The sequence below is a fragment of the Pelmatolapia mariae genome, linkage group LG14, assembly GCF_036321145.2.
Source record: "Pelmatolapia mariae isolate MD_Pm_ZW linkage group LG14, Pm_UMD_F_2, whole genome shotgun sequence".
NCBI lineage: Eukaryota > Metazoa > Chordata > Actinopteri > Cichliformes > Cichlidae > Pelmatolapia > Pelmatolapia mariae.
In genome coordinates this window covers 23,823,828-23,850,525 of record NC_086239.1, presented here as the reverse complement: position 1 = coordinate 23,850,525, position 26,698 = coordinate 23,823,828, and the positions used below count along the sequence as shown (strand labels likewise).

Here is a 26,698-nt window from a genome sequence, read left to right as displayed (position 1 = left end):
TTAACTTTATTCAGCCACATTTCATGTATATATTTATATTTTTGAACAATAAAGTGTAATTTTCTTATGTTAGTGTAACAAAAAGAAAAACAAGTCTAGATTTTCTCTTGGAGTAAAAGCTGTTCATTTGGATTGAATGTATTTATATTTGTGCTTCAGAAAGAGTCAAATATTGAAATATCTGAAGGGTTTTCAGTAGGCATACGCTTGCTGTAAGCTACTGCGCTTTCCTCTAATGTGCCTGCAGTGTTACTTTAAAGAACAGAGGAAGGAAAATGAAAGTGGTGTCGAGCTCTGTCAGGCTGTTCCACCTGCAGTAACCAGATCAGCTGATCAGCAGAAGATAAATCTCTCAGCTGACTGCTCAGAGGACCACGCCCAAAACGCTGCTCCAGCTGATTGCTCGCTCTCCCATCACGGAGTTTATTTAAGGCGAGGCAGCACAGAGACAATGGCACTTTGCTCAGGGCTTGTAAAAATCCCACTAAATAGTCATCAAAAGGAGTTGTAAATAGTTTTATTTTGTTTTTTTCATCTGCCGGTAGTCATGCTATAGTGTTTTAAAATACATTTCATCAGTATTTCTCTCAATATTGGGCTGAAAATATGTGAAAAGTGGAATTTAGACCTGATAGTTAAGAATAAAATGTGGGACCTAACCGGAGTCTCCAAAAGTTGATTCTGTTCATTTGGACGTAGCATTTTGTGGGAGAAACGTTTCGTCACTCATCCAAGTGACTTCTTCAGTCTCAGCTGACTGCAGGTTTCCCCAATATTATAAACAGTACATTTTCATAATGACTGAAACCAGCCCAGTGAAGGAACAATGGGCTGGGAGGTCAGTTCCTTAATCTTAATTATGCAACTTTTCAACACAAACTATCAGCTTTTGGAAATTTACTTACCTGGATGATTGAGCATGCATCAAGACGACCTAACCGGAGCAGTTTTCACAAACAATGAAAACTTTATAATGCAGATGCATTTTTTGTTGCTAGTTAACATAGAAAGCTAATAATTTACTTTTTATTATCAGGGTCAGAGCCTTTGGTGAAAGGTGTTTAACACTGTTTTCTATTGAAAATTGCTCCTAATATTTTGCCTCCCTTAAGTATAATAACATGTTTTTTAAATGTTGTGACTGACATGTCCAAGAAAAAGAATAAAAGATTATTATTATTATTATTATTATTATTACATCATTTGTGTATATATTTTGTAATGAATTTTTAAAACAGGCTTTTGGACAGTGGGTGCCTCTGGCTGTTACTCTGACTTGTTAGTTCTAGCTTTTTTTTTTTTTTTTTTTTTTTTTTTTTTAGCTTAAGTAGTGAAAGAGGTGAGGTGAGCCCTGAGCACCTGGTGCAAGCAACATGACCCGTTCCAGAGAGTAGCAGGCAGGGAGTCTTACTGTCAAACTATAACGCAGGCATCCTGAGGTGAGATCAGGGAGGACAGAAAGCTCCTGGGGGGAAGAAAGCCAGAAGCTTGCTTGGATAAGTTTAAATCGGGTCACCACAGCGGTGGAGTCGTTATCACAGTCGCCTCACAGCAAGAAGGTGAGATGTATGATGGGGACCTTCAAAGTAAAAGTTGTTAACTGTGTAACAAACAGTTCTTTTGAAAAAATGCAACTTTTACTTTGAAGGTGATCGCTCTCTGTTTCGACGATTTCTGTTGCACTTTTTATGTTGAGTGTTTGCACACAAATGTGCATCTACCATGCAAACTACGGCCGTCCGCAACCGTCTGCTACAGACCAATCACAAGCAGGTTTTTAGTGCAGCACCCTCTTTGTGACTTATTTCACCTAGCAACAGCCAGCAACCATTTGCCAACCAGTGGGGGAATAAACATTTTTCCATAGCAACCAGTTGTTGGCAGGGATCGGCTCACTGGTCTTTAGGATTATGTGTTTTAAGACTGTCAATAGTACACACTGAATATGCCCAACCAAAAACCTGGTTTTCATCACAGTCATTATACAAAAGATACTAAGTCTGTGACCTGTATTATCATGGATGCTTTACTTTTAGTGGATGAAGCAAACTTCCTGCTGCATTTAGTTGTGCTTACATTGCAAATGCTCTCGTCCTGCTTCAAGTCAGCGATTATTTTTGCCGTGCTGCTTTTACTGTTGTGAAATAATTCTCCTCTGTTGCTGACTAATAGTTACACAAACCTGCATGAAGTACAGCATTCTCTGTTCAACATACTGGGCCAGCAGGGTTTTCCAGATCCCAACTAGCATGTGCTAAACACTCTTTGCTTATGTGTTTGTTTGTTTTTTTTAAATAAAAGCTTTCCAGAAATGCCTTCACTCAGAAGACCTTTGCACATTCCATTGTGGTGAAGCATCCGTGTGGGCTGTAGGCTAATGTGTCACCTATTCTTAATGCCCTGACTAACTAGTCTGAAGGATCATTAGTAAGCTCAAAGCCTCTCTGTCAGTGTTTAAACAGCAACTGGGGTCAAAGTCCGGCAATGGATGTCTGGTGTGAGTAAATAAATAATCAGAGGGGCAGAAAACCGCTGCCGCGCGGCTCTCTGTGGAAAAAACTTGACTCCCAGCAGGTGTCTCTGACAGCTGATCAATACTCTGCTGTGATAGTAGCTTTGAGAGTGTGGCCGGAGTCACACTGTGTGTCCTGTCCAAAAACTAAACCCTGCAGTCCTCTTCCAGAGATCACAAACTGGTGCACACCTGTGTCAAAGACTGATGTAGCCACTGTGAAGTCATGCAGTGCTTCTTGGGTTTGGGGATTTTAAAGAAATAATCTTATGACATGAATAAGAGGTGGATCTGACATGCCAGTCACAAGACAGCATCTCACAGAATCATATCCAGTCAATTCAGTTTTATTTGTATATGATAATACCACATATATGGGTTCACATGCCTAAAAACCACATGAGAAATAAGGTCACTTGCATATTAAAGCAGATATTTAAATAAATATCAGAAATTAATACATATACTGGCTCACACAGACGCACAAAGCATACAAAAGTAAAAATAAAATAAAAATCCTGTGAAACACACAGTAATGTGAAAAAGCCCCAAAACTTTATTGTCTGTTTGTACTCTAAATGTGAACGCATATACAAAATATAAATTTTTATTCAGTAACATTTGAGGCCGAAAACTCTTCACTGACTCATTATTTTGATTGAAAGGCAGTCTTTAATTTCCCCATAGACTTCTGCACAATCGCATGAGTAAAGTGCTCGTCATTTAAAAAAAAAAAAAAAAAAAAAAAAAGTGGAGAAAATGCAGATTTAAGACACTTAGACTTAACGGTACAGTCCCAGAAGCTATGCTAAATGAGCAGAAGTGTTGGGCCTCACCTCCTAACCCCTAACTCCCTCATTTGATGACCTCACCTGTACCTTTAATAACTAAAACTTGGTTTGATGACATTAGAATAGGTTCCAGGATTTTCCAAAAGTAGACCACCCTCACTAATGTCTAATGCAAACTCATTTTGTTCTATAAGTAGACCTGAAACATGACAGAAGCCATAGTACAGAAAAGATTTTTAAGGGTTCTCCTATTAGGTTTATAATTGAGGTGTTTTCAGTGCCACAGGTGTGTAAAATCATAATTTGGGTGCTCTCTGTAGGTTGCAGGCACAGCACTTTGAGGTCATTGATAAGAGAGTGTAAATTATATTGACTTTTTGGACCTTGCTTTCAAAGAGCAGAGAAAGCACCAGTTTTTCTTGATGAAATACTGTCACAGTATGATGACTGTAATCAAGATGTGCGATTAATCAGTGGCTGTGATATTTACCACAATTCATGTTTGTATAGAAGCCCTTCGGGAGAATGTAAGCAGTGCTTCTTGCTTTCTTCTCATTCCCATTTTGAGATAACATTTCCAACAGCGCTGGCATCGCATTGTGTAAAAGCCACACTATCCTTGAGGACTTTTTTTTTTCCTCCTTCACTGCGATAAAAATATGCTTCCCACGCCCTGCGAGTCTTATTCGTGTGTCGCTGCACTTCAGGTTTCTGTGCTGCCAGCTTAACACAAACATGTTGATTTGTGTGTTTGATGTGTGGATGAAATGATAGATGGAAGAACTTGTGGCAGGGTGAATATGAAGGCCTCTCTACCAGTGTGTGAACCTAAGCTGATGATATATTCATATGAAGATGAGAAACGGAGAGGAAGCAGGTGGAAGTGCTGCTTCAGTCACACATCCAGTTTCTGTTTGTGCGTTTCTGTCAGCCTCCCTGTCTTTTTCTTTCTATTTCCACCCGACCTTCCACCCACATGCCTGATGTCCTTTCCCAGAGTGTCAGGGCTCTGTATATGTACACACGAAACTAACTGGGGAAAGTGGACTGTGAGGACACACCCATCCGAGCATGCAAACACATCTCAATCTCTCTCTGTCCTTTTTTTTTTCTTTTTTTCTTTTTTGGAGTCTGTCCGGATCCATTTTTGCTTCTCAGAAACAGCTAACCCTGAGGAGACAGTCGTCCCTCACACAGACGGCAGTATCAGAATAGAACGGATGAAGGAGGAGGAGGATGAGGGCAGCTTATTATCACTGTCAGCAACCCTCACTTTACTCCTCGACACAGTCACATTACCTTAGAGAGGTGGAAAATAACATGTACTCAAGGACTCGCCTATATTTTTCAAGTTTTTATCTTCAGTGTTATACATTTTAAAGCGTCGGTAAAACATGTAGTATTTTTTTGTTTTAGATGTTTCATCTGTGATGTGTTATATAATAACAAAGCTGAAATCTAAAACCTTAACTGACTTTTCCACAAAACTGAAGAAAACAGCAAATATTCAAATGTGAGCAGTATTTGGGATTTTTGCTCAAAACTGTTGCTGAATATTTTTTCTCATTATCCACTAAGATATAGAATATTTTATTCCTTTTTTGCTAATGTGCATGCCCGAGGTGACATACTTCACCTGTTTATTAAAGTAAAAGCACCAAGGGCATGATATAAAAATACTTAATTACAGGTAAAAGTCTTAAATTAAAAAAACAAAACAAAACTGCTCCAGTAGACGTGCAGTCCACTGTAACAGTAATATATAGTAGTATATATTGTATACATTATAGTGTTTTTTTTTTCCTTTAGTTTTTTGTACCAGTGCATTGATTAATGCATTGGTTCAAATTATAAGCAAATGTAAAGAAATTAGCCAACGGAAGTCGGCTTATAGGACAAAACCCACACAGTGAACATAGCAGGAGAAAGCAAACACAATAAACACACACTGACCCCAACAATGCAGCGAATACACATTTAATACCTGCCTTTTAGTTCTTTAACAGCTGTTTATGTTATTCGTTAATTAGACAACTCTATGGAATGTACAGAATATCACAGAAACATATGGGGTTAGTCTGTGATTTCCACCAGTTACCATTAGAGTCAAACTTCTTGTATCACTTCAATAACTTTATTATAATTTAACCTAGGCTATACATATTTGTTATCATGTACAAATAATATGCATACAGTATAGTTTAATTGAGTATGGATTCCATACAAATAGGTTGACTTCATCAGTAGTTCTGGAGAAAATTATAACGATAGAAAATACCAGCTATACAATTGGAGTGTTTATATTTAATGCAGTGTGGCGTTCCTCAGGGTTCAATTTTGGGTCCTGAATTATTTTATTTGGTTTATTAATAATATATATAACCCCCCCCAAAATTTGTAAATGTGGTTTGACAGAAATATGCTGTCACTGGATTTACATAAAATACCTTTTTGGTGTTTGGAACCAGCAATAAAAAAAAAAAAGGGGGGGGATCAAGTAAAAGATACCTGGTTTGATCCAAGGAGGAGACACAAATCCCTTTTTTGGGTTGTTTCAAGACAGCAACTAACTGCTGTGGTGGTTCTTTGTGAATAAGAAAACAACCAAAAGTATAGTTTTCTACTCATTTAACAATCGAGTGAATTGAATAAAATATATTGTTCTTTTAAAAGATTACATTGTACATAAAGTCTAATAAGAAAAGACCCCAAAACAGTGTGCACTTCTAATGCCATATTTTCACATTTTATGAAATATGAAGAAATACACGAGACCGTTAAGATTTAACAGAAGAAAACAGAATAGTAAACAATGCTGATTTAAAGGTGCAGGGCCACAGATATTTTTTTTTTATTAAATCTAGACGTGGCTGAGCTGAAGACCTTGATAGTCTCATATAGAGAGCTGCCAATAAGCAATAAATAAACTCTAAGATACTTTTTAAGGTCACTATAACATTTTTCTTAACTGGCTTTGCAATCTGTAAACCACCACATGTCATTTGAACCTCAATAGGATAAGAAAAAACACACTTCAAAGAACAAGTGAGAAACTTCAGGAAAAGCAGCACTCACTGATGTGTGGGAGATGCTGTGTGTACAGCGACAGAAAAATAGAATTACATTATGAAGGATCTGATCTGGGCGGATGTAAAGCAAGTTTCAGACAGAGTCGTGTGACCTCTTCGTCGCTATTAAGACCTGACCCAGCAGACAAACACGATTTAATCATCATCTCACCGCTACAGCCTCTCCGTAATGGGAGTGCTGTGACGGCGTTCCTCAAGCAAAACATGACTCGGCTATGGAAGTATCAGCTGATAGGCCTGAGAGCACGTCCGTATCACTGAAACTCGTCTCCTAGCGAGCTTGTGGACAGAGCACAGCGAGCGAAAGAGACACACCTTTATCATGTGAAAGGTTATTGTGCATGTGTGTGTGCGCGCGCACAGGAGTGCACGTGTGTGTAAACAAAGACGCTGTTGTGTGTGTGTGTGTGTGTGTGTGTGTAGCCTTGTTTCACCACCTTTTGCATACGGCTGTAGATAATTGCGAGCGAGTCAGAGAGAGAGAGAGAGAGCAACCCCCACCTGCCTCCCAGTGAACTGTGTACACTCCAAATATTTCCATAGCCAGTCCTCTCACGGAAATGAAGGAGGAAGTCGGAGAGCGGCACAAAGACGAAGGTATCTAATGTTAGCAAGGAGACTGCATACATTAAAATACCGTCACTGTAGGAAACTGCAGACTGACCAGGTAGTTTCACTGAATGGAAGAAAGAGGCACAAAGGTCCAACTACACCTGCTCTGCGAACATGACTGTGCTGCTGAACTCTTATTCTTAATGAAAAATAGATCCATGGTTTGATTTTCAGCATTTATGCGGTGGCCCTGGGAGGTCAAGCGCACTCAACATTATGAATTATCAGCAAAGAGAAAAACACTGCACACAAAACACAGCAGGGGGAGAAAAAAACACAATGGAAATTGAATAAAACACAAAGCATGTAGGAAAGAAAATCTCACAAATCAAAAAAAGGTGTTTTAGGGGAGACAATAATGTGACGGAACAGGTGAGGAAGTGATAGAAACCAAAACATGCAGGTAATGTGTGCGATGATGTGTATGTGTAGGATTCTTATAACTCTTTACATGTTTGCTATTAGCTGTTAGTCATACTTGTTATTAATCACTGGCTCTCTTCCACAGCATGTCTTTTATCCTGTCTTCCTTCTCTCACCCCAAACGGTCGCAGCAGATGGCCCCGCCCCTCCCTGAGCCTGGTTCTGTCGGAGGTTTCTTTCTGTTAAAAGGGAGTTTTTCCTTCCCACTGTCGCCAAAGTGCTTGCTCATTGGTGGTCATATGATTGTTGGGTTTCTCTCTGTATGTATTTTTTGTAGGGTCTACCTTACAATATAAAGCACCTTGAGGCAACTGTTGTTGTGATTTGGCGCTGTGTAAATAAAATTGAATTGAATTGAATAGCCGTTTACTGTTAGCTCGTCACCTCTGCAGCTGGTCCGTCACGTTATTGTCTCCACAAAAACACTTGCGTTGTGTTCTGTAAACGTTTGCTTTGCTTTTTTTTCCCTATTTCCGTTGTGTTTTTATTTTGTTGTGCGCTTTTGTAGCATTTCTATATCTGCTGTTGTTTTCTTAAGTTGCAGTGCATTTGAAGCCTCAGCCCCATCGTAATTTTCACAGATTCTGCTGAATATAATAAGAAGTGAAAGAAGACTCTTTAACCTCCTCCTGCCTTCATTGCACTGCCGACTGCGTCTTGTTCATGGTCTCTGATTGCAGGAGTGGGGAGTTCTTCCTCCCCACAGTCTGCATGTCTTGTTTGAGTGGAATATCTGATTTTTGGTGTTTTGGGTTTTTTGTTTTGTAATATAGTAGGTCTTTACTTCTCAATATAAAGCATTTTGGGATGACTGTTGTGAACAAACACTTAAAGTAAAGCAGAAGTTAACTGAATCACACTGACACTTCTGTTAAGGCTGCAAGCAGTGATTATTTTGACTGATTTGCTGGTTAATTTAGTTATAATTTGATCTTTTAATTTAGAACATCCACCCCCTCACCCAAAATAAATAAATTCAATCTGTATCATAAAGGAACTATAAAGAAAGAGATATTTGCATTTAAGAATCATAAAAACACTTGGTTTGTGTAATGTGAGTTCATTTTTACTGCCGGATTGCAGTAATTATTCATGACTCCAGAGCTTTGTTTGCTGTCTGTGTTTCTACTTTTTCCCTCTCAGTAGTTTGATATCTTGTCAGAGAGCATTTGCATATTTAAAAGTCACAAAAGCAGTTTCTAAGTGTATTTGTGTGCGTTTTTGTCATCCACACTGTGTGTATGAGAATGTCACCTCTTATAACGAAAGCTCTTCTCTTCTGTTTTCTTTCCTCCTCATCCTCAGTCCTCATTCTGCAACCGGTGGAGCGGGATGACCTCAATGGCAAAACCCTGAAGATCACAGACTTTGGTCTGGCCAGAGAGTGGCACCAGACCACCAAGATGAGTGCAGCAGGGACCTACGCCTGGATGGCCCCGGAGGTCATCAAGCACTCCCTCTTCTCCAAGAGCAGCGACGTGTGGAGGTACTGCCCTTGCCTCTTTGTGTGTCACAGCACTTCCCTGGTTTACACATTGACAGATGTCTCCATGCAGCCTGTCAGGGCAGACGAATGGGGAACAGGGTGAATAGCCAAAACACTGTAAAAGCTGTCAGTGGACTTTCCAGCAAAGTGGCATCAGCACAGCGTCTGCAGTAGGACAATGATCCCAAACACACAGCTAGAGTCATAAAAACCTCTGACAACCTACAACAGACAGTGTAGCCTCCTCGGGCCTTGATCTCCACATAATGCAGTCAGTCAGATGGTGAGAAAGTCTAAACACACAGGAGCAATACAGGTAGATGCTCTAAAAGTCAACCTGCCAAACACCTTAAAAACTGGTCTCGTTTCAGATGCTACTTGAAAAAGTTATCTATTGATACATAAAGTGCTATAGAAGTGAAAGCTTTTAGGATGAATACTGAGGTGGAGCTGGAGGTGGAGTTGAGGATGCTGAGATTTTCAATGGGAGTGACCAAGAGAGACAGGATTAGAAATGTGAGGAGCAAAAGACGAAGACTTCAGAGAAGATTTAAGGATGTAGTGAAGAAGGTCTTGCAGAGGGTTGGTGTGATAGAGGAGAGGGCTGGTGAGATGGAGGCAGATGATCTACTGTGTTGGACCTCTAAAGGGAACGGTAAGAAGAAGAAGAGCAGGGAAGAAGAAAGTTAAGTAATTAGCAATTCCAAGTGGTAAAAGATGGTAAAAATGGTAAATGGCCTGTATTTGTATAGCGCTTTACTCAGTCCCTAAGGACCCCAAAGCGCTTTACACTACATTCAGTCATTCACCCATTCACACACTGGTGATGGCAAGCTACATTGTAGCCACAGCTGCCCCGGGGCGCACTGACAGAGGCGAGGCTGCCGGACACTGGCGCCACCGGGCCCTCTGACCACCACCAGTATGCAAACATGGGGTTAGTATCTTGCCCAAGGATATTTGGCATGCAGCCAGGAGGCAGCCTGGGATCGAACCACCGACCTTCTGATTAGTGGCTGACCTGCTCTGCCACCTGAGCCCAAAAGATAAACATCATCTGCAGGAAGTGATGCGTGATTGCAGAAGGAAGTCAGATTGACTGGAAATTATGACAACAGCAGATATTCTTCTGATGGTTTCAGTCACTAGTTTCATATTTTATTTAATATCACGTTCACTTGGTTTATACTGGGTCACTTTAATTTTATATGGTGACTGTTGTTTGCACTATATTTAGTCAAAGTGAATAACATTCTCCTTTACATTGCTGCATTATTGAACACAGAGCCATTTTACTTTATAGAGGTATTTTTTGTATTACAAAACAGAAAGCTGTTTATTCTACGTTGTACTTATTGACACACATCCCACCCAGCCTGCTTTATCTTTTCTTTTTGACTAAACTTTTTTCTTTTGAGTAAATGACTAATTTACTGTGAATGTTAGATCCACAGCATGTTCTACACTTTTAAAAAAATGAAGGTGACAGTTGAAATTTTTTTTGAAGTTAGAATAGATTTAATGTTGATTTCTCCTTTTTATCTCTCCTCATAGTTTTGGTGTGTTGCTCTGGGAGTTGCTAACTGGCGAGGTTCCTTACCGGGAGATAGATGCACTGGCGGTAGCTTACGGAGTCGCCATGAACAAGCTGACGCTTCCCGTCCCTTCAACCTGCCCTGAACCTTTTGCTCAACTACTGGGAGGTAAGAAGGCTGTTACCTGAACACAGCCTCCGTCAAGAATGTAATCAAAGTGATTTTTTTGTGTGTGTGTTTGTCACATATGTAATCACGGTTAGCACATAATGCACATCACCAATTATTTATTTATTGTCGCAGAGATGAAGGTGTGGCTGCTCCAGCAGCTGCACTGAAATCTGTTTGAAAATATATCTGGTTTGTTTCCGGCATGTTTTTGCATATGATCTGGATATTGTGTTTTGTAATGTGTCACAGCGGTATTTCTGTTGGAGTTTGTGGTTAGGAAATGAATATATTATTAATCTGTCTTAAAAATTAGATTTTAAAACATGAAAAACACCCCCACAAATGGCAACGTAGGAGGTGGTAAGAGAAAAAAACTCAAAAAGTTTACAGGAAGTGGTTTCTGAAACTAAAAAAGTCCAAAATGATGATTATTATTATTGTTATCGTCATCATCAAAAACCCATCCAGCTGGCAGTTTTTCCCCAAGCTTGTGGCAGTTTTTCCACTTCGCTCATGTACACGAACATATATGTTAATTTATCAGCTTACATTTTTTTAATCTTTATGATATCACTTTATATAGTGAGATGGCAAGAATCATGATCTTTATTAACACAGTAGCAATGAAAAATGAACAATTGAGGTGCAATTCTCTCAGTGCAGAACGAAGAATAACATGAAAATAGAGTTGACAAAAAAAGAATAGAGATACAGATAAAGGTAAATGGAGAATATATATAAACAATATATATATATATATATATATATATATATATATATATATATATATATATATATATGTATACACAAATACGAATTTGCCTGATCTACTTTGTATACAAAACAACGCCTGAACACAAGGTGACTCCTCGAGCTACTTTAATTTCCCGAGCTCCCTCAGAAATCTTTAAATTTCGGTCCTGCACATTAAATTTACCTGCGTTTACTTTGCTTTACTATTTTGACCTCACCTTGGAAAATTTTTAAGCTTTACTTTCACTTGCTGCTTTAGTTAAATTAGCAGATTAACAGCTGCACTTCAGAAACATGCCTCCTAAAAACAGGAGATTTCACATAGGTGGGGGGAAAATGTTTTTCTCAGACATTTCTGACTATATTTTAAGGAATATTTGAGTTTTCTGACTTTAATAATCTCAGAGATTACTCGAGTTGTTTTTATTCATTGAATGACTTTAATATGTCTTCCCTTCTCCCTTGTCTCTCCTTATAACCTAGTAAAGCCCTAAAATGTTGCTGTGAATATGACCTTAAACTGTCACTGAAAATGCTGAAACATTTTAAATAAGCCCACAGGCCGTTCATATCCACTGACTTCAAGATCCTGTAACTTTTGAGGTTACTGTTGTTCATTTTAAAACCGTTTCTATCCCACATTTGGGAGATGAGAAGCAAACGCAGGGATAAAATAGATGACGCGTGTCTGGACGGTTTCATTAACTTACTTTTTATACATGCCTGAGCTCCCCCCGGGTCACATTTCTCCTTTTCACCTTGCAAATAATCGCTGTTAACAGTGGTGGAGTATTAACCGACTCCTGTTTCAGAGTTCAGATCATCCCTGTTTAAACACACACTTGCTTTATATCTAAGCTGCCCTAATGTGCTTATTCCCAGGTTACTTAAAAAAATGTGGATGGTTAAAGCTGCAGGGCAGGTTTAATGTAAAAGACAAAATAAAAAGAGAGAGAGAGAGAGATGTGTCTCAAACTGTCAGCACCACAGCACCAAACTTCCCTCCCACTCTGCTGCTTAAAGCTCCTTTCCCCCACTTCATCTTATCCAAGTTCATCCGTTAATCTCCCCTTTGTCATCCCTCGCTACTCTCTACACTCTGTTTACTCCTGTCATCGGCTCACTTTCATCTCCTCTCCCGCCACATGGATTTTATGGTAATTTAGATCCATTAAAAAAATGAACGTCACCTGCTGCAGGCTGTATTTTTAGCCCCTGAATCCATCCATCCTTTGTTTTTTCCATGTTTTAAATTTTTCACTGTTAGTGCTTCTCTTACGTTAATCTGTTGGACTGTTAGGAGACGGGTTGTGTGTTTGTAGTTTGACGTTGGAGAGGCAGTTGTGATCAGTTTGTGGCTCGGCAGATTATTGTAGGTGTGCAGCATGTTTCGGCAACACTGTCAGTCGGGGTTTGGCTCATGATGGTCACCATATGCCGTCTCATCTCGCTTCCTACCACGTCTCCTGTTGCTGCTTTGAGTGCCAGAAAGGGAAGAATTCATGGCTAAGTCCTTTTTGTGCTGTACAAATAACCTGACCACTGTATGTTATTCTAACAAACATTAACTGTCGATGGGGTAGAGGGCGAGTCTACTGAAATTATCTATGTATCATTTTGTTAGACCTAAAAATCCATTTTTAGGTTTTATTGTGTGCTTGTTCATCCATCCAAACATCCCCAGGGTCATGGCGTGCTGGAGCTTATCCCAGCTGTCATAGGGTAGAAGGTGGTGTACACCCTGCACAGTCTGTCGCACAGCCACTGTCTGTCTTTCTAAAACTTGAAGGAAAAATTCAGACAAAATGAATATATAAATCTGATATGTAAACATATCTATCTATACCTAACTATCTGCATTATTTTTTTTAGATTTTGCTGCATGCATTTATTCTGTACTGTCCACTTCCCAGTATAGGGCAAAGCTAATTAGATAACAATCCATGTTTCCATGTTACAGAGACACCAAATACTAATATTTTATTAAATAAATTAAAATAATAGGAAAAAAACCCAGAAAACAGACTTAGTCTGAATTAGGACGTAGCTTTGTCAGAGCAAGATAATGGCTCAGACACCTGAGTAAAAAAAAACGAGGATCCTCTTTGCATCTACAAAAACTGGTGATTGTAATGAATTTCTTCGCATTCTGCGACTCTTCACGACCACTTTTGATCACAAGGCGATAGCACAGGTCTCCCGATAGGAGACAACCTTTCTGCAAACTGTCACAGTCTGAGTTGGACTAACTGCATTTACTCTCAAAGAGATTGTTGAAGGTTTGTAAATTAATTCATTTATGAATGAGGGTTTTAAGCTATGGTGACATCTTCTCCAAGTATAACAGTGAGTCTTTGTCCATGAGCACAACTTGGGGGGGCTCGACTCAGCTGACTGCCAGGCTAGTTGGGTTCTGGTTATGTTATGGTTGAACAAGAAGGTGGATGAGTGGAAATGTAATAGTTAAATATGTAGACGGCTACAGATATGTGATTCTTGCTGACCTATCACAGTTAATTGCTGCATTATTAGAAACAGATTACATGTAATTGCCATAATAAACTAAAGTGTGATAATATTATCTTGCTGGATAAAACAGATACTGACAGATTTGACTTTGAGGACATAATTTGCAGTTTAAAAAAGGTGATAAATCATAATATATGTTATTTGTGCTGTTGGGTGTCTCTAGCCCTTCCTGACTCAATCACTTCTTTTAACTTGCAAACAGCAGTATTTAAAATGCTTGGGAGGTCTTTAAGCTTCTCCAAGTATAGGATTTGAAAACTAAGGTTGATTTTAATTTTTAAGACTTCTACTACCATAATTCAGCATTTTAAAAATACATAGTTACGCTTAGCTCAGTCCCTCCTTTAAAGTCTTTATTTTGGTAAACGTGGTAGTGAGATTTTTCAAGGACATTGTGTGAAATTTGATATATTGTGAAAATATGTTTTGACATTAGAAGCCTGATTACGTAAGACCACATTTGTTATGCCTTTAAAAAAATGTGTTTATGTATTTTTAACTGTTTCATATTTGAAATCTTTGAAATTTCTGTGACAATTTTACACTTAATTAAGAAAAAGTAGCGTCTGTTCAATTATTGCAAACACAACTTAAATGGCACTTTATGTCACGTGTGCTTGTAATTTTACGTTATAGTTATAACTCATGATTACAGCTGCGAAATCCATAATAAACGACAGATTCTCACTGTCTGCTGCTCCTCAGAGTGCTGGAGCCCGAACCCTCACGGCAGGCCGTCGTTCACCAGCATCCTGAGGCGACTGCTGGCCATCGAGCAGTCGGCCATGTTTCAGATGCCTCTGGAGTCCTTTCACTCCTTACAAGAAGACTGGAGGCTGGAGATCCAGCAGATGTTCGACGAGCTCAGGGCCAAAGAGAAGGTGAGAAATGGTGGATTTTTATAAAACATGTCTGCATATAATAATACTAGCGCTCGTATGTGTGCACAGATCCTCTCTGTACTATAATGCTCAGTGTTGTGGTTAGAAGTCACATTGTACAAAGACAGAATGAGTAAATCATTAGTTTCCAGCTAAAAGTGGACAAATGTGAGTACATTCGTTTGCTCTTCTTTTCTCCTGTTCTGAGCTGATTTATTCAGACAGAAGTGCTTTAATAAAAGTCACATTTCATACGGAGGTGAGAGGAATCTCACCCTGTCACATCTGTGCTGCTTCTGCAAATAAGATTCAAGTTAGCAGCGAACAAAATGCCAGAAAAGAGGTGTCAAAAGAGGTGCTGCGGTAAGCTCTTCATCTTCCCCTGCCTCTCTGCAGGAGCTGAGATCATGGGAGGAGGCGCTGGCCCGAGCAGCCGAGGAGCAGAAGGAGCAGGAGGAGCAGCTGAGGAAAAGGGAGCAGGAGCTGGCAGAGAGGGAGATCGACATTGTTGAGCGAGAGCTGAACATCATCATCCACCAGATGTACCAGGAAAAACCCAGCGTCAAGAAGAGGAAGGGCCACTTCAAGAAGAGCCGATTACTGAAGCTGGGCAGAGACAGCAACTGTATCAGTCTGCCCTCTGGTGGGTGCACACAGGAATCACACCTGGACAGTTTTAATCCGGTGAATCAGGTGCATCAGGTGCACAAAGGTGGCATGATGTCACTTCCTGTTAGATGGGGGTATTTTCAGGTGGAAATTTAGGACACTGGCTGCATTTGAATATTCCTAAAAGAATGACCTCATATGTCCTTTCCCTAATCTTTGGGAGCTCGTTTCCGCCACTGAAAACAAAGCGTTTCTGTCATCCATAAGTAAATACGTTTGGGTTATCTCCTCAAAATTTATACTCAAGTACTCAAAGTTTTAAGTTATTGTCTCAGCGTCGAGTTATTTTTTTCAGACGTTTAAGTATGTAAGTTGAAATTTTGACTCACGAATAGTAAAAGATAGTAATCACTTTTCCTGATTTTGATGGAAAACATCACAAAGGCAAAGAAAAAATTCATTTTTGATACTTTCCTTTGTGTTTGTTTTACCAAATCGTTTCATTTAGGCTAACAAGGACATCCCAGTGAAAAGTATCACTTCATTACTAAAGGTGGAAAGAAAAACCCGTCATATTACTTTGCTAATCCTATTGGCTACAGTTAGGACACAGTTAATGCAAAGTAACACTTTCGAAAGAAGCAGGTTTTATGAGAGCAGCCTTTCAGTTCAGATGTGTGTCTAACAAAGAGTGGTACATGGCATCCATCAAGTCATTGTCTTTACTGCTTGTCCTGGAGCTTACTGAGATATTACCAGTCTATCACCGGGCAGAGAGAAACAGCCATTCACTCTTACATTCACACGGCCAGTTTACAGTCAGCAGCTATCCTGACATGCATGTCTTTGGTGTTTTTTCATTAGTTAGCTCATCTTTGTCTTGAATCGCTTTTTATTTAACAAGTTTTAAGAAGGAAAACCGAACAGGTGGGATACTCCAAACATCACTCACAGCTATTTTTTTTTTTGTTAACCAGAGATGATCAATATTTTGAATAAATAACAGTTCTTTTTGATAATAACATCTTCTTTGATTACTTTGATTACAAGATACAGTACCGGGACAGCTACAGAGATTTGATAGCCTAGCATCTTTCTCAGCGTTGAACATATACTGTACCAAAATACTTGAATTTTACTGCACGATGGTCATACTGTGTCACAACGCTAACTCCTCCTCAGCTATTTCTGTGTTCATGTTTGGCTCTTTTTTCCCAATTGTGTTTCAGTGTACTTGGTGTTATTACCTTTGTTTCCTGAGGCCTTGATATAATTTAGAGATAATTTTCCCATGAATCTGTTTATATGCTTCAAAATTTCCGTCACTGCATTTCCTAGAATGACACTCTTCCAATATGGTGTTGCTGTTGAGCGAGTTGTAACCCACTAATAAGTAAAGTTAACTTAACTCTGCTTTTCAGTCCATTTATTATCCCTAAAGTTAGAGTAGGATGTAGGAAATCCAAAATATATGTTCTCATGGCGTATTAAATCTCTAATACAATAGATGGGGAGACGCCTCCTGTGTGCCTCCTTTTGATGTAATTTCTGTTTATCCTCAAAATCTGCACCTTGTTTTGTGTGTGTTTCCAAATCACCAGTTTGTTTGTGAGTTCTTTGTCTATCAATCTCTCCTTTTGTCATGTAAATGCTTCTCATATTCTCGTATTCGCAGGCTTCGAGCATAAGATCACGGTGCAGGCGTCGCCCAGCGTGGACAAGAGGAAGACCCAGGGGAGCGAGAGCACGACCCCACCTGCCAGCCCTGGGGTCATACCCCGGCTGAGAGCCATCAGATGTGAGTGTTAACGTCAGTAAGACTAGTGAGGATATGAATCAGAGTTTATTGAATGTTTGCTGCGTTTTTCAGTGACGCCGAGTGATGGCAGTAAGACGTGGGGTCGCAGCGCTGTGTGTAAAAAGGAAGACCTGACGACCAATAAGAAGAAAGGACGCACCTGGGGCCCGAGCTCCACCCATCAGAAAGAGAGAGTGGGCGGCGAGGAAAAGTATGTCAACAGTTTTGCTCAAAGTTAAAGATATAATTTGGCTTTGATAATTTAGTATTTTCTCAGGTTTGTTTGAAGGGGGAGAAGACTTTTTGACAGCACTGTATGTGGAGTGACAGGCCGCACTTACACGGTTTGATAAACTATGGATTTTGTGGTTAATAATTTCCAGCAACAGGCACAGAAAGTCACAGCTCTTTAATTTTGAACATAAAGCTTTGTTTTCTGTAAAAACCTGATGAAACTGCAGTGTCAACACCTGCAGGATTATAAGGCCCACTGTCTGTTCACCTGCAGGCAAGAAAAAGGGGCTTCTTCAGATACTCGCCTGGATAACACACAGAAACAAAACCTTTAGATCAATATCTCATTACAGTGAGCAGAGAAGCCAGAAGTAGAGTAATCATCTTCGTTTTGTATGAATCGCGTCCTCAAGTGGCATCGACCCGACCGGTTTATGTCCCTTTTTCGCTTAAAATTTTTTTATTTTTCACAGCATCTGTTGCCTCTGATAATATATTAAAAAATTGGAGTCTTGATGTCCTGCCAGTCTAATTCAAATTCCCTGTTTGCAGGTTGAAGTCTCTCGCAGAGGGAAGCAAAGTTTGGTCATCCAGCGCGCCAAATCTGGGCAAGTCCCCCAAACATGCCCCCATGACTGCTGGTTTCTCCAGCCTGAATGAAATGGGTGAGTCTTTTCATTTCACTGTGCGTTCTGCCTCATTCACACAATCACAAGTGTGAGTTTAATCAATTCTCTGTCTTTTACAGAGGAATGCAGTGAGTTTGAGGAATCGCCAGGCTCCTTGCTGCCCTCGGAGTCGAGCAGCAACGGGGCCATGGAGGACTCGGGTTCCCTGTGGAGCAGCCTGGGGCCCAACATGGTGCCCGCTGTTGGGAATATGGGCTCCTGTCAGGCGGTTGGAGGCCTGGGAACGGGCATGAGCTACCAGGACTCGCTTCGTCGCTGCAGTCAGAGGAAGAAGAGCGATATATTCCTGCTGGGTTGCGCCTCTCTGCTCGCCTCGGTGGGTCTCGGACAAGACTTGCTACAGCTGGGAAAACAGCAGGTAGGAAACCCTGAAACTGGGAGAGATACGGTTGAACTCTGGAGCAAGATTAAAGCCATGTTGCACGAGGAAGGAGATTTTTCTTCATTTGGCATTTGGATTTTTTTTTTTTTTGCTGCATTTAGAGAATAAAATTGAAAGGTCAAGGGTGACTTTGATCATGAAATGTCGAGTTTAGTCTCGACATTTAGTTTTTATTCCTCAAACCCCCACAATGAATTTATTTTTTACTTAATACATCTTCATAAGATATGATTCATGGTTTTATATTCAGAAGATTTTATTATGCTTTTTTGCTATTCAAGGCAGTTCGATTGTGAGTGTGTGAAATGTTATTGTGCTAATCCTGTTTGTTTGTGTATATCTGTGTGTTTTATTGTCCTACTTGGAGACACAATCTCTCTTACACAATAACAGACGTGTTCATTCATACACGCATGATTCCCCTTTATTAAATACATGGCCTCTCCACATAAACAGTCTCCTCCTGCAGACGGTTTATTACCTGTTAATATAAAATCAGTGCCTGGCAGAGATCATGTCTCAGAATCTATGATACCAGGACTCCTCAGACTCATTTGAATCATTTATGAAGGATAAACCAGCATGAACAAGCCCTCATATTATCAGTGAGAAATGTGGGATGCTGCTGAGTCAGACCTGATCTTTTGTATTGAGTCAAACATGTTTCCTATTAAAGTACAGGTCGACAATATTATTACTTTATGGTCCTGTGAAAAAGACAGTTTTCACAGGGCTCTTTGCAGTCCTGAAAGTTGAGTATACCTTTACTTCTTCCAGAGGAATTAAAAGGGTCAGCAGGAACCAGGTGCTGATTATCAAATTCACTTGATTAAATGATCATCAGCAAGTTTGAGCACCTCTATAAAAGAAGATGCTTTGGCATTTTGCATATCTGGAGCGTTTAGCTGTGTGTTAAAATAATGGCACAAACTTCCTGGGAGTGATAATCTTAGACAGTTCAAGTTGCGGTTGAACAAACCACAAGAACTTTGGACAAAATGCTGCATTGATCCACCCAAAGGTGGCCAGACATCAACCTGACTGAAATGCTGTCAGAGGAACTTAAGATAGCTTAAGAGAAGCAAAGACAGTGGGCCAAAATGTTGTTCTTTGCAGGTCACATTGTAGCAGCTGAATTGTTAAACTTATGTGAATGGTGTGTGTTTTCTCAGAATGAGAGTAAAGCTCAGCACGTTTTTGTGATCTGATGTTCTCTTCAGGTGCTTCAGGATGAGCAGGACCTCCGAGAGGAGCAGCGTAAGAAGAAGGATGGTCTCTTCCAGCGGACGGGACGTTTCCGTCGCAGCACCTCTCCACCCAGCCGAAACCTCTCTCTGTCTCTCTCCAGACACCATGACTCCACGCTGCCCTGCTTGGACCCTTCTCCCTCCGTAACACTGCTCTCTTTGTCCTCTCTGTCGGACTGCAACTCCACCAAGTCCCTCCTCCCCTCTGACCCAGACGATTACCCCCTCACCCCGATGGCTGGGGTCAGAACACCGGCGGCGCCCCCAGCGCCTGCCCTCAACCCACTCTTGGACCTGCGGGCCGAGAGCTTCAAGAAGGAGCCCAACCAGTCGCTCACGCCCACCCACGTGTCTGCAGCCATGGCCATGAACCGAGGACACAGACGCACCCCTTCAGACGGGGCGATACGACCCAGAGCCCAAACTCTGGGACACCACAGGACGCCGTCGGACGGGAGCATGCCCATGCCTCCTCCACCGCACATCACAACAAACAAAGGTACGGGACTCAAATCTAGTCTAACTTGTCATCAGAATCAGAGTATTTTATTAATCCCAGGGATTAAAGTGCTTAAAAGTAAATGTTAAAAATCAGGCACTCCACTCACCGTGTAGTTAAAATAATACTCCAAAGTTAAATAAATCCAAAAATAATACAAACAGGTTATTATACGTGAAAACAGTCCATGTGTCACAGGTAGGAATGACCTCCTGTGGTGTTATGTGGTGCGAATGAGTCTTTCTCTAAAAGTGCTCTTGTGGCTGTCCAGCACGTCATGGAGACCCTGTGAAGGATTTTCCAGAATAACTGTACAGAACAACTTCCTCAGCTTCTTCTTCCTCCATCTCACCCTATCCCAGGCATCCCCCTCTGTCACACAGACCCTCTGCATGTCCTCCTTCACTGCATCCACGAATCTCCTCTGTGGTCTTCTTCTTTTCATCCATCTTCAACATCCTTTCACCAGTATATCCACTATCTTTCCTCTGCGCATCAATTACAAGCACATACCCCACCACAGTCAGTTCCACCTGTGTTGTGTTAGTCAAATCCTGCTTTATTTTGACATCTCTGGGTACAATCGAGTCAAATTTGCTGAGCAAAGTGACCCTGAAGTAACTGCAGGGCAGCTTCAGTACCTCATTTATAACCTCCTTTAGTGGATGCTACACTGGAGCACCCTTCATGAAAGGAAAGGAGATGATTACATCCCACTCACTGCGATGCAAAATGATCAACAAAACCAACAAAGTGGTGCAGATCATGTAAATGTTAATTATAAGCGTGTTTTCTATTCACAGCGGAACTCTGAACTTTATGTTGCTGTAATAAAATCTACTTTTCCTCATGGTGTTGCCTCTCTTAATCAGATTATAGGTAATGTTTACTATATCACAGTGCATTTAAGGTTTTTCAGTGCTTCGCTTTGCATTAGTATTGTCCATGATTATTTGCCAGCCTTCAGGATTATCGTTCATTAAGTTTTTACTTCAGGTCAGCTGGGATAGGCCCCCAACACTCTGACCGTTAACTGGACAAGTGATGGATGGATACAGTTTTACTAAAGTTACAAAAAAAATCCATCCATCCAGCAAAACCCAGCTGTCCTATGGCAAGAGGAGGGGTAAACTCAATCTGACAATCTGCTGCTGAAGATGACAACATGATGTCATGATGTTAAATTTGTATTTTGTAGTCCAGCTTCTGGACATTGTAGTTTCAGCGGGGCAGACGTCTGCTGTGCCATTGTCAGTTCTCCTTCACGCCTTTGCTGCAATTAGAAAAAGGAGGTTTGACTTACACTTCAGGTAGTTTCTGCACTTCCTGTGCCACGCCTATGTTCACTTATTATGTGGTCTTCTCAGTATTTATACCTGCAGCTCTTCCGCTTGCGAGCTCTCTAGCCGTACTCTTATGTTTCCTAGTTTTCCCTCTTTATTGTTGTATTATTTCTTTGTGTACTCTTACTTTATGTTGGACTTTTCGCTGCAGTATGCATACTAAGATGACCCCCGGTGTTGAATGTAATTGTAATATTTGCTTATACCTTGCAGTACTTACTTCTTACAAACTTTCCTAAAGTAAAAGATCTGAGGCAACATAAATTATACACAAATTTGCAGTTAGTGGGCTAACATATGCAAAACATTGCCTCGTTATCTGATCTACAGCTGCAGCTGCTGTATATTTTCTAGTGAGTTAGTCTGCAGATGATTTTCTCACTTAATTGCTTTGTGCATAAAATGTGAGACGGAGATTTGATGCAAAACATCCGTTTTGAGCTTCAGCCCACAGGCATTTATTTTACTACACACTTATGTATCTGAGCAGCTTAAACCACGAAGTGTTTCCTTGAAACATGACATACCTCTGTTATTATTCTTAGGTATGCAGGACAAGCTGGATATCCCCCGGCTACCTGACCCTGCCATTATCTACCCTCACCGGCGTAAAGCTCCCGCTCCACCCATCCCCGACCCGGACCCTCACAGCCTCGTCAGCCCCCTGGAGAGGCCCAAGACGCTGGAGTTTGCCCCCCGACCGAGGCCAACGCCATCCCGGGTAAGACCTGATCCCTGGAAGCTGGGCTCTCTCTCCCGGACCCTGAGCTCATCGCCGGGCAGCAGCTGCGACAGCCCACTCGGTTCAGGGGACAGCAGCGCTAGTGCGGTGCGACCCAACCTGATGGACATGGACATGGAGGGCCAGAATCTGGACCACACTGTTCCTCTGTGTGGGCAGCTACAGCCTGCCACCCTATGTGGGCAGCAGTACTCGTAGTAAAAATCAAAGAATAAACGAACATTTTAAGGTTTTTTTTTTCTTTTGCATTCAGACCTGTTCCAGGACATGACAGCTTTGGCCGAACAAGGAACGCCTACTGATGTCTGAGCCGAGCAAAGTGCACTCTCACCGAAGTTTGCAAAAACATGCCACTTCTTGTCTTGTTGTTTTAAGGACCCTCATGCAACTCACCTCACTTGCGTGCCCTAATAAGGTGTTAAACTCTCACAGAAAGCCATTCGCTGATAGTGCTCACTAACCTGCACGACACTGAGGATCCAAGAGGCCTTTTTAAAGCCTTGTAGTGTGCCCATTCCCACTTTACCTTTCTTTTCCTGCCCAGAAAGGCCATCTCTACCTGCTTCCTGGTGCCCTACGACCAGGCTACATTTCCTCAAAAGCCATTCGAGTACTCAAACAGCCGTTCTTTGACTTCACTAACTGCTCATTTCAATCCATCTGCTTGTGCTTTTGCCCGTCTGCATAGCTTTCCACTTTCTGCTTGCATGTTTCTTCCCTGAAGGCGGAGCATTTTCATTATTTAAAAAAAAAGAGGCGCTGATATTGTGAAAATCTTGTGTCCTTGTTCCTTTTTTGCACACCGTTTGTCATGCCAGTGGCCAAACATGCCCTATAAAATCAGCTCCACCTTCTTCATCCTCACACGTGTCATCTGTCGTCCTCTTCTCTCCCAGACTCGAGACAGGAAAAAGCCTTTTTCTCACTGGTGGTGTATATCCTCAGTCTTGTAAGGTAAAAATTAAAAAAATAAATAAATCAGAGTTTATTTTCTCAGTGCTTGCACCATCCCTGCTGCAGCCTGTTAGCAAAAATGTTTTTCTATTGGTCCAGCAGCCCCGGTGTGCGTCTCTGTGTGAATGTGTACATATACATATATATATATATATATATATATATATATATATATATATATATATATATATATATATATATATATATATATATATATATATGTGTATATGTATGTATTACTGTACACGTGTGGATTAAGGAGATACGCCTGTTTCTGTGTGCTGGTGCTTTTTCAGTGTATGTCATTTCACATGTGAACGGTTTTTCACTTCTTTAAAATGAGACCACTGGTTGCCACACATCTGTTCCTCTCTTCCGTCTTTTTAAAAAACTTTTTATGGAGACATTCCTTACATACCGACAGTCTGGTCCCATCCTGCTCACGCCACTGAAACGGACACAAAGTAGAAAGCGCTGACAGAAGCCCGCCACTCGATTTCAAACTTCACCTTCTCTCCTTTTCATCTGCTGTGTTCGATGTCACCTGCACTTTAAGTTGGGCAACTGGTGGACCAGCTCGGCACACAGTGCTCCCGTCATGGCTGACAAATCAACTTTTATCTCCGGAGTAGTTTTTGAACAGAGGACGGTTCATCCTGGCTACAGATGTTAATTACTTGACTGTGCAGATTTCTTTGTGTGTGTGTGTGTGTGTGTGTGTGTGTGTGTGTGCGCGCGCATGTTTATTATTTGTATGGGATGATGACAATCCCACTGGTTGAAGGGTGAGCCCAAACTCATTCCCGTTGTGTGGTTAAGAACACTGAGTATTTATTAAATTTATTGTTATTATGGAAAAGGGTTAATTATGATTGCGATGCTCTTCCTGGGATATCTGTATATATTTGTTTAGTATAAAATGAAAAACCAAGGAAAACCTGGGAAGCTGAAACATCCATGTTGTCTTCGGTCTCAACCTGTGACGTTTCTACGGTTCAATGATGAGTAAATGTGAAACGAATGAGAGACAATAAAATAAAAACAAACAAAGATGCTTCAGTGTCACGACTGCATCTGGTTTTGTTATTGTCACGAAGTCACAGACTTTCAGATGAAGAAGTAGAACTGAAAGCATCGGGCTCAGACTGAGGTGTGAAATTATCAACAAAATGCACTTAAAGGGGCCAGTTCACCCCAAAATGAAACATGCATGTTCCCGCGGTTCTGTTTATCCTTCTCAGTGATTCTGGTGTGAAATATAAGCTGATGAGCTTCAGAGATGCCTGTTGCAGTGCTGTGAAAAGGCATTTGCCCCCTTCCTGGTTTCATAGGTTTTACTTTTTGCATATTTGTCACACTTAAATGTTTCAGATCATCAAACACATGTTAATTCTAATCAAAGATAACCTGAGTGAATACAAAATGCAGTTTATAAATGAAAACTTCATTTATTAATGGGGGAAAAAAGTTATCCAGACTTTTTCACTTTTTCCGTTTCTGTGAGTGCTGTAGATGTGCACTCACCATGAGACGCTCAAAAAGCCCCAGAACTGTTAAATATAGTGTTGGAGGCTGGTTTTCAATGTAACCTGTGTTTCAGTCTTTTCAGTGAAACCATGCGAGAAGTCAGCAGTCTTCTATCGACAAGACAAATAGACAAGTTAGACGTGCCGTTTTCCTTCTTAAAATGTAGCAGAGGTGACGGAGGACATCATTAAAGGACCTCTAAAGTTGGTCTTGGTTATATCACACTGCTGCTGTCTCACGTTTCACACTGGTGGGAGCTTCCACTCCTGACAGCAGCAGACAAAGGCGCCTGTAGCAGCAGGCAAACTCCTCTAGGTGTCACCACTGTGCCCTATGATGTCATTTCTTTCCCATGTCTGCTGTTTTTCTCCTGTTGTCCCCTCCTGACACTGCAGCTGCACTGGATGGTGGCACGTGAATGTGTTAGCGTGCATTTTAGCACAGTTAACAAAAACTTACAAGTGAAATGTGACACGTGAGAAATAAATAAATTATCAACATGTGAACAAAATGTGAGATTTGAGCCGCAACCTCGCAATGTAAAGATGGTTCAAACGCGGTGCATACAGATGTTATATATACACACACACACACACACACACACACACACACACACACACACACACACACACACACACACACACACACACACACACACACACACAGAAAACACATACACAAGTCCACTCCTGCTGTGTCTGTCAGTATGACCGCCTATCAAACACCCTTTCAGACGCCAGCCAGTTACCTAGCAACCCCTCTTCACTTCCATGGTGATGCTATTAAAAGCAACAACACACATTCACACGCACACGAAAAAAAATGGACGATGAGCCTGAAAATGAAGTGAAGAGCAGAGAGAGAGGCGATAAAGTGACAGCAGAGAGGGTTCAACACGCTGAACATCACGTCTGGTTCACACACACACACACGTCATCTGTCTTTTGTCTTGTTGTGATGAGTCTCTTGTGTTTGCCACCTTCTTTGTTTTTCCCCTCAACACGTATTTTCACCATATTTCTTATTTTTTATGCCACAGTCTGCCCCTTCTCGTGTCCCTGCAGACATATTTCACGGGCAGTAGGTTGGGTCAGGTGGTGACAGTGTTGAGGGGAGGACAGAGAGCAAAAAGAGGCAGACATGGATTGTGTGTGAGTGTGTTTTCTGTTCACTTTCAAAGTGAACAACTAACCAGATTGCCTGCCAGTTGGTGCGTCGTCAGATCTGCAGAAGGACTCACTTTATTATTTTAATTTTTTTTAAACTGAATCTTCATCAGATCATTAAACCACTAATGAAGATTTATCCTGAACATATTATTAAAGAAAACTGAGTGCCCTCATGCCACCATTTCCTTCAGGATGCAATGGGATAGACTTCACTTCAGATGATGTAGTCTGATTCAAAGGTGGAAAATCCTGCGGAAATATTACTGTCCTTTACTGAAAAGCACCCCCCCCCCCCCCCCCCCCCCCAAAAAAAAAGAAAGAAACTAATAAAAGAACCTATCAATATCAGAGAACCGAGTTACATCTAATAACCACAACATACCAGCCTTGTCACATATCTACTGGGTAGGTTAGCTTTATTTTCCCATGGACCTCGATGTCTTGGTTGACAAAGCTTTAAAAGAAATCGAGCTAAGTCAGTTTAATTCTTATGTAGTGTGTGAAGCATTCCTGTGTCTGACTGGAGGGGCTGATCCTGTGGTTTGTTTTGTTTTGGGGTTTGAATATTTAGAGAATATACTTGATTTTGGGTTTCTGTTTAGGGTTCCTTGTTGCTCTAGTGTCTCGAAGGTCAAGTTTTGACTTTGGGTTATTTTTTCATTTAATTTTGAGCATTAGTTTTAGTTCTTATTGTACAGTTTGAGTTCTGGTCCTTGAGTTGTG

At 40.9% G+C, this 26,698-nt stretch overlaps 1 protein-coding gene across 1 annotated transcript in view; it reads left to right on the top strand.

Moving 5' to 3' along the window:
- map3k10 (mitogen-activated protein kinase kinase kinase 10) overlaps positions 1–23,414 on the top strand; it is a 45,103-nt gene extending 21,689 nt beyond the window's left edge. The window contains exons 2-11 of the mRNA XM_063493472.1: positions 8,733–8,913; positions 10,468–10,616; positions 14,607–14,782; positions 15,179–15,425; positions 17,067–17,189; positions 17,262–17,400; positions 17,976–18,088; positions 18,172–18,470; positions 19,715–20,240; positions 22,129–23,414. Coding sequence (XP_063349542.1) covers positions 8,733–8,913; positions 10,468–10,616; positions 14,607–14,782; positions 15,179–15,425; positions 17,067–17,189; positions 17,262–17,400; positions 17,976–18,088; positions 18,172–18,470; positions 19,715–20,240; positions 22,129–22,523 — 2,348 coding nt within the window. The 3' untranslated portion in view covers positions 22,524–23,414. The remainder of the gene's footprint in view (positions 1–8,732; positions 8,914–10,467; positions 10,617–14,606; positions 14,783–15,178; positions 15,426–17,066; positions 17,190–17,261; positions 17,401–17,975; positions 18,089–18,171; positions 18,471–19,714; positions 20,241–22,128) is intronic.
- Positions 23,415–26,698: the final 3,284 nt, after the last annotated feature.